General features: G+C 47.0%; 1 protein-coding gene across 2 annotated transcripts; it reads left to right on the top strand.

The window, feature by feature from the left end:
- Positions 1-852: 852 nt before the first annotated feature.
- Positions 853-11003, top strand: LOC132336448 (glutathione S-transferase theta-1). Of its 2 annotated transcripts, XM_059863935.1 has the most exons (6): positions 853-1041; positions 1130-1186; positions 4120-4207; positions 5285-5435; positions 8362-8538; positions 9537-11003. In XM_059863935.1, the coding sequence occupies exons 1-6, from the start codon at positions 930-932 to the stop codon at positions 9735-9737; spliced, it is 786 nt and encodes a 261-aa protein (XP_059719918.1). In that variant the 5' UTR covers positions 853-929; the 3' UTR covers positions 9738-11003. The 2 variants fall into 2 exon arrangements, with proteins under 2 accessions (XP_059719918.1, XP_059719919.1); XM_059863936.1 differs by lacking the exon at positions 1130-1186.
- The last annotated feature ends 1167 nt before the right edge of the window (positions 11004-12170 follow it).

The following is a 12170-nucleotide window of genomic DNA, read 5'->3' on the forward strand; positions in this document are numbered from 1 at the left end:
TTGCCCGGAGTGGTTCAGCTGCTCTATCTCACAGCTCCCAGAGTCCCTGCACTCAGCCAGCACGTCACCTTCCTGAATCACACAGCTGTGAAGCGCTGTGGGCTCACTGCAAGTGACAAATACAGGGAGAGGAAAGTCACTTTGAGCGAGTATGCAGATGTAATGTCCACAGAGAAGTCCTCCACACTTCACTGCCATTCAGATGTCACCTTGCAGCAGAGACTATGTGACCAAAGAATTATATTCTGGACAGAAAGCCCTACAGTGATCTGGCGGTGCTTGATCAACACTGCCTTAGAGGACACTGTGCCAAGGCCCTGCCTGCAGTGTGGCACAACCGTGCAGAGCTGTGTTACAAAACTCAGCATTTACCTTGTGAAAGTCGTAGTGGGATGCTGAGGGTGAGTAGCTCCTGAGACCCTGCGGTTCCAGCCAAAGCTGCGAAGGGGAGTGACAGCCCCCTCTCTGTTACTGCTTAGTACCAACCTTTGAGGGTGCTAATTGACCACTGCTCGTGTCACTATTCCCCTTCCCTTCCCGAAGGAAAATGAACGAACGCGATGCCAGCCACAGCGGGCCGGAGCCGCCTGACGCTGTGGGACGGGGAACTCTGTAAGCGTGTCCCAGCTCGGGCCGTGCTCCCTGCCCCGGCTGAGGCGGCTCTCCCGGGGTCCTGCGGCACTCTCCAGTGCTCGCCCCGGAGGAAAGCGGCGTTCCGCGGTCCCCCCCCGGCACAGACCCCGCTCCCTCTGCCCCCGCCCCTCAGGGCCGGCGGCGCGGCCCGGGGGAGGGAAGGAGGGAGGGAAGGAGGGAGGGACGGAGGGCACCTCCCGCCCGGCGCGGCTCGGCCCCCGCCGGCCCCTGCGGGGCGGCTCCGGGCGGCCGGCGGCAGAGCCGCGGCAGCTCCCCGCAGGGCGGGCCGGGTCGGGATGGGGCTGGAGCTGTACCTGGACCTGCTCTCGCAGCCCTGCCGCTCCATCTACATCTTCGCCCGGAGCAACAACATCCCCTTCGAGTTCAAGCACGTGGAGCTGTTCAAAGGTGGGACGGGCGCGGCCCCGAGGCGGCGGGGCCGGGGCGGGCGCGGCCGGCGGGGCGCGGGCTCAGCCCCTCTCTTGGCTCTTGGCAGACTCGGTGCTGGGGAAGAAGCCGGCGGCGGGGAGCGGCGCGGAGCAGCCCCGCGCAGGTGAGGCCAGGGCAGGGACGGGAGGGTCCCCGCAGGCCGGGGAGGGAGCGGACGGGCTCCGCCGGCGCCCGGCACTGTAAGGCGATCCCGGGCGGGGGCCGCGCTGAGCCCGCCGCCGCTGCGGCCCCGGGCCTGGCGGGGCTTTGCTCTCACGGACCCCGCGGGAACCCCTTGGTCTCCCGGCACAGGAGCTGCAGCGCGTCCCTCACCCGGTGCGAGGGAAGGACGAGCTCCTCGGGTCATCCGGGGGATGCTGAATCCCTGTGCTGCCCAGGGGCGTTGGACGGTGGTTTGACCGTGCGGCTCCAGTTCGTTGCTCTGCTGCATCTATTTTTGTGGCTCTCCAAGGAATGTTCCTCTAGCCATTTCTAGCAAATTAGTCACACTGACAGCCGAGGAGTGCTCTGGGAGTGCTGTAGTTTGCGGCAACACTGCTCAGGCTCCTGCAGCTGTATGACTGTTGGCCAGTTAAGTGTTGAGTTTTCCTGTAAATTGTTACTTTTGTGCCTAAGGCAAATCATGTTACTTTGAAATCCTTGGTTGAGGATTAGATGATTAGGCAGGTATGTGATTGGCAAATAGAGTGGGATTTCCCCCTTCTGTTTCCATAAAATCTTCTCCACTGCTCTTTTCACCCACCAATAAACCTCCTCTGCACTGTGGCTTAGGCTTAAGATTTCCTCATGTGGGCAGCCTGCCCTGCTTTTGGACTGTGGATGCTCTGCTTGTTAAAGTTACACCTCAAAGCCCAACAATACACACTGTGTGTGTATCTCCATCTATATACCTGTACCTCCATCCACCCTTGGGAGTCATCAAGGACTGATCACTCCAGATACAACTGATTTTAAACAGAACTGTAAGTCAAGCCAACATCACAGGATTGATAAAGATGGACCACCCAATACCACTTAACAAAAAGGCTGGCTCTGCTGGCTGGAAGAGCAGCACAAGCTTAAATTCTGCTAAACTGCAAATACAAATATTGGTCTCTATTTTCATACAATAAGCAGTGGGTCCCAATGAAGCAGCCTGGAGTTAGTGTTCACACCAATGCATTTAGCAGTTCACAGCTCAGTCAGAGTCTCAGCACAGGTCTTTTATATCTACAAACCAAAGTAGCTGATTCCCTCCCCAGGCTGTGGTGCAGGCTGTGTCACAGACAGTGACCTACTGTCCAACCTGCTGTAATGACGTGGTAGCCCTGTCAGGGAACAAATATGCTCAGTATTCCTGCTAGAACTGCTGTATGATGAAAGCTCTCTGAAATCTGATTCAGGCTGCCCTCACCCACTGCTTACTTCTCATGTCCTTGTTTCTTAGTTCCCTGCTGCCCTGGATAATAAACACAGACAGCAGGACAACCAAACAGCTGGGTCTGACAGGGACTGCTCGTTAGCTGTAAGCATTACTGATTGCAACTTTCTACTGCATTTTTCCAAAGATCAGGTGAACACTAGAGATCCCACCAGAGCTGGGTGTGTGGTGACCACTGGCCTTTGGGGCCATTCTGAAAGCACAAAACAAAGCATCTTCCCTGAGCAACTCCTTGCATGACAGTAGGTTTGCAAGCATTTGCCTCACTGTTTCTGTGATACAAATCATGGGGGTGAGACATCCTGTACTTTGCCCACTTTTGGATATTTTTTATTTTTATACTCAATTTTCTCAGTTATTAGGCTTAAATTGAGGTTTCTGTCAGGCTATTATTTTTAAGAAGCCCTACCTAGGGTTTCCTACCTCTCTTGACAGTGTTGCCTGGCTCTGCTGTGCAGATGGAACCTCTTACCCAGCTAAGCTGGAAGCCATATTCACAGCAGGAAGCCAGAGACTTTTCCTAATGAAAGGGAAAATGTGGGTTTGAATCCCTTCAAATAGCAGATGAGTGTAAACCTCAGTCTCTGATGAAGCTACTTACACTGGAATTTAAAAAAACCCCACTTCTCAAAGAAGAAACAAGGTAGAGGCTAGTCAGCTGGAAAGGAGAACAAGTGGTAATGTATGCTCTGCTTGACTTAACTCATTATGTGAGATCAATATAAAGGAAAGCAGTAATGCAGCAACCTGCCTTCTCCCAGCCCTTCCCAAACCAGCTGCAAATAAACTTGTTTGTCCAGAGGCTGGTTTTATTTCCTACTGCACATTTGTCCAGTAATGTAGACACTGCCACTGCTTCCTCAATGGATACAAATAGTTCTTAGAGATGGAGGTCACTATAAGTTAATGATCCTTTTTCTTGTGTTTTTTTGAACAAAGGGAGTTTTGTACAAGACCGCCTGCTGGTCATGCTGATTTGATCAGGATTTGCACTTTAATTGTCATGTCTCCTCAGGAGAACTCCAAACAAGCAAAGCAAACAAATTCCTCACAGCTTTTCTTACTCAGGTGTTCCTGGGCTGTTGTGCAATTCCCTGGCATTTAACTGCAGACTGGCAAGTCTGGTGCCAGCAGTGGGAAGCTGAAAGCCTGATTAGATAGTCAGCTGTTAATTCCTCCAGGGGACTGTGGAGTTTAAATTCTTATGGAATGGTTCTTCCTCCTGTGTTTTCCTGTTAGAAGTAGGTTGATGTGCAGAGCCAGGGGTAACACAGAGTTAGGAGTAGTGCAGGGTTGAGTGTTTGAGCTTCCCTGCCCCAGCCAATGTCCACTCTGTCAGTAAGTTCTGCAAGCATCCTGGTACCTGAGAGAGAGAACTGCTGTTAGAAATATAAAAATATCAACTGCTCCATGCCACGTGGCCAGCCTGAGCCTGCTGCCTCTGCAGACAGCTCTTACACTGACTCTGCCAGTTCATTACCTTTCACTTGTGAGCTATGACCCTATTGGGAAAACCTCACACAGTTCACTGATCATCCAGCTGGCTGCAGGTATTTCATTTATCATGCACTAGCAGATACACTGCTAACCTCAGGTTTGTCTGTTCATGTTCCTAGGGCCATCAAACAGTGAAGGTGCAGGCAAAGTCAGCCTCTTGAAGAAAGTACCAGCACTGAAGGATGGAGACTTCACCCTTGCAGAATGGTAAGAGCTCAGTCCTTAGACTTCCTTGGGTACCAGCAATCTGTGCTGCATTCAGAAGATGTCATTCCCATGGAATAATTAAGGATCACAGAATATATGAACATGCTGGTTATTTTTAATAGTATAACCTCATTTGATCTCTCTCCATTTTCCGTTTGAATTATCTTTCAGAATGTAAACAACTCAGCTGACTTAGCTTCTTCATCTCACCCTAAATGCACTTACCTCAAAATGGGATTATAAACATTTCTGGGAGATGTTTAAAGCTTATAAAAATCCCTTTCACCCTGGGAAAAGAAATCCCTTTTATTCTAGGAAAGAATTCTGTTTATCTGAATTCATCATAAAGGCTGAGAGAATATCTACACAGACAAAATTTAGGCTTTACATTAAAAGATTAATATGGAGACTGGTAATGATGTCATAATACTGAAACAATTGAACTATAGCAGTATCAGCATGGCAGGGGTGTCTGCATTTTCTTCCATTTTGTCAGCACATTTTCTGTGGCTATTTTTTTGTAGTAATAGCCTATGTATTGTTGCAGATGACTAAGATATTTTTCCATCTGACTTCTGCCAGTTAGTGAAAGTATAAACATCTGGACAAACACAAAATGATTCTGTAGGGTTTCCTTGCTGAGACTTCCACTGACTTCAGTGGAAGCTGCATGCTGGAGACAGACCTGATGGAAAGGCAGCAATAACCCGTCAGAGAGTTTCATTTAGTGCACAGGTCTCAGAGAGATGGGTCAGAACAGGCAAGGAGCAAGTGGAGTTACCATCACTGATAGATGATCATGGAGGTTTATTGTTTGTTTACCCCCAGTACTGTCCAGCAGCACTATAAAAACAGTGCTGTGATTTTCCAGCAGGGTAAAGTTTTCATGGAAGCTGAGGTGATGAAGGACCACTGATGTCAACATGAATTAGATGCTTTTATATGGTCCCTAGACTCCTCTGGAAATCCTGATCTGAATGTTTCTTAGTGGAAGCAACAAGTTGAGAGGGAGCTTAGGCAAGAGCATTGTGCATGGTAACTGCCTGACCCTCTCTTGTCTCCTGCTGGCGTGAGCAGCACTGCCATCCTGCTGTACCTGAGCCGCAAGTACAACACTCCTGACCACTGGTACCCCTCAGACATCCAGCAGAGGGCCCGTGTGGATGAGTACCTGTCCTGGCACCATGCCAACATCCGGGCCAGTGCTCCTAAAACCATGTGGATCAAGGTGAGGAGATTGAATGCAAAAACATGAGTGAAGTGAGGTTGGTCTGTGAGAGAACCGAGCATCTTAACAGCCCCAGTTCAGAGACTGTTGTGATGAAACAACAAACCTGGGCCATTCCTAGCTGGTAGGTGTAAGAATCCGTGCCTGGGCTGCTCAGGTCCAATCCAGCCAGCTATGGACCACACGATCTTACATGGACAAGGATTGTTCTTCTCCACGTGGGGAACACAAGCTCTGTGAGGAATGTTTGAAGGAGCTGGGGCTGTTTAGCCTGGAGAAGAGGAGGCTCAGAGGTGACCTTATTTCTCTCTACAGCTTCCTGAAGGGAGGTTGCAGACAGGTGGGGTCTCTCTCTCCCACCAGGCAGCACTGAGAGAACCATAGGACACAGTCTCCAGCTACGGCAGGGAAGGTGCAGGTTGGATATTAGGAAGAAATTTTTCACTGAAAGTACTGGAATGCCCTTCCCAGGGAAGTGGTAGAATCACCATCTCTGGATGTGTTTAAAAAAAGACTGGACATGGCACTGGGTGCTATAGTCTAGTTGAGGTGTTAGGGCATAGGTTGGACTCGATGATCTTAGAGGTCTCTTCCAACCTCATTATTCTGTGATTCTGTAAATTTATTTCCTTGATAAGAGACACCAGATCATCCAGGTGACCCCCCCCAGATGGAAAAGAGGGTGTTGCCTTCTCCCAGGGGGATTTTGAGCAGAGGGGAAGGGGGGCAGAGGAAGGGGTCAACAGCCAATGGGGTACAAGTGAGGAGGGGCGAGGTGGGGGTACACCAGGAACAGAGCACCACCACTGACAGGGGGGAAAGGGGAACACCATGTGGTGATAGGATACAAACGATGTGAACAGTGCAAATTACCAAACACCCAGTGCAAATAACTAAATAACATTTAGTGCAATAAACAGAAAGGAGCTGCTCCAAACTGATCATTATCAGGATCTGGCAAAAGCAGATTTGGCCATTTTGGTTTTTCCCTGAAAGAAGGTCTGGTACAGAAGGTCTCAAACCCAACAGACTTTCACTGCCTGGATTTGTGAGTGAATATGTAACAGAGTTAGTGTTGCTTCCAAGGGCCTCCCCCTCCCTGCACAGCTGTGTGTGCACATAGGCAGAGTTTGGCTTTGGTGAACATGTGTTTTGTTGCTGGAAGCAGAAAGATTTACATTCTTCATACAAGTTCCTGCAGCCTCCTGAGGGTGGAAATCCAGAAGGAGTCTTCTGCTTCCAGCACACTTATGTGCTTCTCTGAAATAAGGTCAGGGACAGAGAGCAGAGAGACACTGAGAGGTACATTTTTTTTACTCGGTGTACTCAGGCCAATTTACATTTAGGCAAAATTACCTGATTCATCCTGAGCCAGACAATCATTTAGCATCAGATGATTTTGCTGGACACCTATTTCCATTAACTCATCAGGCAGTTAATGCAACTATCCCTAGAGAGACCTAGGTGCAAGTATAGTTCTGCAAGGACAGCTGGTATGGAATTTCAGATGAAATCAGAATTGCTAGTAAACAGGAACTTCACTACTCCCTTGTAAATTTGCCCTTGTTTGTGCCTAACAAAGCATATCAGGACTCATTTATCTTCTTGAATTTATTGCTATTTGATTTTTTGGCTATAGAGTACAGAGAAGCAATTTAATTATGAGGCAGATTCATACAAGAAGCAGTTTCTTCCAGCCTCTGCAGCTGTCAGTGCAGTGCTCCAAGGGAAAGAAATCCAACTAATTGCTGCTGATGGTGATTAGATAGCCCAGATGCAGAAAAGGTCTTCAGAATAACTGTAAATATGAGAACATATAAAGGCACCTTGTAAGAGAAGCTAGAAATGGGAGAAGATAGAGAGCCCTGAGATAAGGAAAAGGAAGAAGATGCTGTTTCAAGCAATTTTACCCAAAAATTCCAACATGCATTATTGGAATCACTTAGGAAGGGAACAGGCCACAAATTTTCTGATGAAATGGATTCCACATGTATTTGGCCAAAATCCTGGCTTGGATTAAGCAATCCCAACTTGAATTGTTGAATATACTAGCAGTAAGCAGAAATTCAGTTCTCTTGCACTGATTGAAGTTTGTGTTTATAATTTTGATTCTCTAAACAAACTGTACTTCTTTAGCTGTGGAAGGTGAAGGCAGCACAGCTGTGAAACCCTGGGAGCTCCAGCGGTGCATACACCTCTGGGACTGGTGAAAAATATTGTGGAAAGGCAACTACCCCCTGTGCCAGCAGGACTGTGCAGACACAAGGACTGCACTTCTGTGATTGCTCCAGCAAAATTTCTAGTGGTTTAAAGAGAGATGTTTTAAGCCACTGAAAGGTTTGTGTAGAAGTGGTGTTGACCACTTCCAGCCTTGCTGGCTGGTGTCACACAGAGGAAGCCATTTCTGTCTTTCCAGCCAGTGTTGATGAATTCTAGTCCTTCCAATGCTCCTGCCACAGGCACCACCATTCCCTCCTCTCCATCACCCTGCAGGACAGGCAGCTGCCTGCAGCACCCCGTTCCACAGCAGGGTGGGTGGCAGGGGTGGCTGCTGGTGACACAGACCATGTAGCAGGGCTGACTGTGCCAGAGATTTGTCTTCCCTGGAACTGTTGCCTATTTTTCTTTTGTAGCCCAGCAGGGTGGAGTGGGAGGGCACAGCTGCCAGGCACAAAATGAAGTGAGGATCCTTGATTTTGTTCCTCACGTTGCTGCTGGTTAGCTGAGGTCACTGCTGTGGCAGCTCACACTTAGGGCTGCTGGTGTGCTCCCTGTCCAGGAGCTCTGTGGAGCTGCCACAGCCCATGAAGCTCTGCCATCCTTTCTGTGGCTTTATTGCAGGGCACTGATGATCATGGGGTGTAACTTCAGTTGCTACTATCAGAGAAGATGCTCATGTGTGCTGTTATGTCCCTTCTCTCCTCAGGTGTTGATTCCCCTCTTCACAGGGCAGCCTCTGCCCTCAGAGAAGCTCCAGGAGGTTATGGAGGGGCTCTCCACATCCCTGAAGCAATTTGAGGAGAGGTTTCTGCAGGACAAGGCTTTTATCATTGGGAGTGAGATTTCCCTGGCAGATCTTGTGGCCATTGTGGAACTGATGCAAGTGAGTGCCTGGAGCATGGTGAGGAAGCTCAGTACAAGGGAAACAGATGCTGCTGAGCAGGGAAGGGGCAGCATGTGGGAACTCTTCACTAGCAGGAGAAGTGAGGGCATATTTTGGCAGAACTGGCCTAAGACAGTGGGGAGAATGTGGGAGTGGGTTCAGAGCAGCAATGAAAATCAAAAAAAGCTGGCTGCAACAGATCTCTTTTGTTTCTCATCTGTAGCCATAACCTTTTCTTCATTTTTTATCATGACTTTATTTTTAACCTCCAGAGAAGGAGGTAATATATATAAATGAGAAGCAATAGCAGACACGTCTGATGAAATGAGACAACCATATAGGAATATTTCTATCAGTCAAGAATATAACACTTGCCCATGCCATGTCTGGAAGATGAAATAATTAATCTCAGAGGCAATCAAATTAAGTTTGTTACAGACTGATTTTTCCCTGCCAGGCCACCAGGGCCTGGATCCTGCAGCCCAGCAGTGATTTCTTTCTCCCAGCTCAGTGTCCAAGGGACTGAAAAACAGCAGTTCTGCTTCTCTCCTGTGTGTCCCAGAGAGTGGCACAGGCAGAAAGCAGAAAGGGGGTGGATTGTGGTGCTTAGGACACTGGTTCAGTTAGACACATTTTGTGCTGGGTGCTGCTGTATAATCCAGCACTCTGTACTGCAAACTGGGCAGTGGTTCCTGGAACTGCCAGCCAACATCTTCAGTGTTGTGGCTGAAAATCACCCACAGATTGTGCTCATCTGTGCTGCCCTAAACAGCTATTCCAGCACCCAGGAACTGAGTTGTAAATGTCCTTTAAAATACAGCTTAGCTTTTGTGTCCCCCAGACAGGTACACTGACCAGAGATTTCCCTCCTTCCTCCTGTTCCTCCAGGAGCTCTTCCTTTTTTTCCCCTTTACCTGCAAGTACCCTTTTAGTGCCTGTTGTCTCAGTTCAGAAGTGACTGCCCCAAGCCTCACTGTTGCTCTCTCCCCTTTCTGCAGCCTGTTGGAGTTGGTTGTGACATCTTTGAAGACAGACCCAGGCTGAGGGAGTGGCGCAGGCGGGTGGAGGATGCTGTGGGGAAAGAGCTTTTTTTCCAAGCCCATGAGATGATCCTCAATATCAAAGAACTGAGCAACATTCAAATTGATCCACAGCTGAAAGAGCAACTGGCACCTGTGTTGATGAAGATGTTGAAATGAATTAACCTATCTTAGCATTTTTCCTGCCTTTTTTTTTTTTTTCCTTTTTAACTTTTCTCTGACATCCAGTTCTCCATGTAACTGGAAAGAGCACTGTAATTCTAACACAGAAATTGCAGAGTGGGCCAGGTCTCTCTTGTATCTATGGGGGTGGAAGGTGGGGAATGTTTAAGACCTAAAACATTAAATTTATACAGAAGGCTGAGGCCCTACAGGTCACTTAAAGTGCCTCTGGATTTTATTTCAGTGTCAGTCTTCTCAGAGATGGTAGAGACAAGAATGGTATTTCCTGACAGAATTGAAGCCAGCCTACAAACTGGGAATGTTAAAGAAGTGAATTGGATGAGGATCATTGTTTCCAATTTTAACATTTGTACTGCAAAGTGTGCCTGATCCTCATCTTCCCAGCATGTGTCTGCACAGGCAAGTAGAGCACAAGTAGAGTACTTCACAAAAAGGAAAAAAAAATAAAATTTAAAGGTTTCTTATTGTTGAGGCATCTTGCTTGGCTGTCCATGTACATTCCACACTTCTTTTTCCCTTGAAGTTCCTTTGAGAAGTTTCTTTGTATTTCTACAATGGTGAATCTTTATAATTCTTCTGTTCAACTGCTGCTTTGGATTTCTGAAAGCCAGGCTTCTGTTGGTGCTCTGTCTACCAGTACATGTGTGGCAGCAGCTGTTCTTGGAGATTCCTGCTGCTGGAATAACTGCCTGCCTAAACCCCATGTTGATATGATATAGGGAGTACCCTGAAAGAATCCATTCTCAGTGTTTCCATGAAAGAGAATATGACAGTACACAAATTGGGTTTTTTTCTGTGGTAATACTGTAATAGCACATTTCTCCTAGGAAATGCAGAGAGGGAATAAATGCAGACAGGCTCTTCTGAGACTGTTTTGGATGGAAGTTCACCAAGTCACCCAGTGCAGCTGAAGTAATAACAGAGATTTTGTGGCATTGAGCAACACATGCATCACAATAAAAGGGCAAAGAGTTGTTTTGGAGCTTTTGGGCTCTTTTACTTGGTTGTTTTTTTCTGCTCAAACACAAAATCCTTTTGTATTGCAGCACAATTTATGAGATAAAACTGAGCAAATCCAATCATTTCCAGTTTCTTCAGTTGAAAATAACAAATTGTAAAGTATGCAGAAATTGGTGGAATATATATCTCTGTATTTTCATTCATAAGCAGTTGTTGCCTTTACCCTAAAATCCTTGCCAAAAATTTCTTTCTGTAAAGATTAAAACAAAATGAGTAATGGAATTCAGGAATTGCTTCTTTCACTAATCAAATAACTGGATTTTTTTCCCCTCTAGTGCTATCATGTCTTGGCTAGTGACGTTTTTGGCTGGCAAGTTCTAAAATACCTGTTGTTTTCTCATGGTGATTTTCACCAAGATTTCAGTTCTAGATACTACTCTGTCCTAGAAATCTTTGCCCAACCTTTTTCCTGGCTGTTTTTTGCACATAACTCTTTGTGCCAGTATTGTCTTCACTAGCAGCAGTGAAGGCCAAGCAATTCCCTAAGCAAAAAAAAATTAGCAATTTCATCAGTTTTCATTAGCTTTGTGTAGAAAACCAAGATGGCACATTACACAAGGCAAATTTTCCCAGCAGTTTTGTGCCTTAAATGATGAACTTTTAGTATAGCTGGTTCATAACGAGCTCATGGAACCTCACTGGACAGTAGCTCAGCCTCTGAGAAGCCTCTGATCTCTAGTTTAGACACCTGTGGTCTGTAGGTTAGACTGTCCCTGTGAGCCAGCGTGCTGAGGTCACTTACCAGCTTGAGAGTTCAAAGTCCTGATTGCTCAAAGTCCTTGTAATTAATACACATTAGATAAAGCAGTAAACCTCTCTGCTTGCTTTTTAATTTCTTGTGTTGGTTGTTAAGAGAAATTACTGCACTCCCATTCTCAGCCCTCCCTGCACAGAGGTGTCTGTTGTAGTGACCTGAAATGTTCTTCCACTCTCAGTAAGGGCCATCACAAAACTCATTCTACCCATCTGTGAGATGTGATGGTTTTTGTTACAGTAAAGTGAGGCAACCCCGATGCTCAGGGAGAAAGGAGGCATGTGACTCCAGCTTATCAGAAGGCTAATTCATTGTACTATATAATTCTATTCTATATTACACTATATTACATTACATCTAAACCGAATCTGCCAAGTACTCCACTGCACAGAATCAGTCCTGACACACACACAGGCCAAGGAAACAAAACACCATCACTGTGGGTAAACAATCTCCATATTGCATTCTACTTCTGCACAAACACGGGTGCAATAAATGAGATAAGAATTGTTTTTCCTTTCTCTGAGGCTCAGAGAATGTGAATCCCCAAAATATTGTTGGGAAGTTGTGCCTTGCTTTTCTCTGTGAACAGAAACGTGGCTACATTTGGCCGCACAGCCTCCAAGGCACACCCC

This window comes from Haemorhous mexicanus, chromosome 19, assembly GCF_027477595.1.
Source record: "Haemorhous mexicanus isolate bHaeMex1 chromosome 19, bHaeMex1.pri, whole genome shotgun sequence".
Classification (NCBI taxonomy): Eukaryota; Metazoa; Chordata; class Aves; order Passeriformes; family Fringillidae; genus Haemorhous; species Haemorhous mexicanus.

Excerpts from the sequence above, each read along its gene's own strand:
- LOC132336448 (XM_059863935.1), top strand. The coding sequence starts at position 930 with ATGGGGCTGGAGCTGTACCTGGACCTGCTCTCGCAGCCCTGCCGCTCC. Across the intron at positions 1,042-1,129 it reads GCACGTGGAGCTGTTCAAAG|ACTCGGTGCTGGGGAAGAAG; the intron begins GTGGGACGGGCG and ends GGCTCTTGGCAG. Across the intron at positions 4,208-5,284 it reads GACTTCACCCTTGCAGAATG|CACTGCCATCCTGCTGTACC; the intron begins GTAAGAGCTCAG and ends TGGCGTGAGCAG.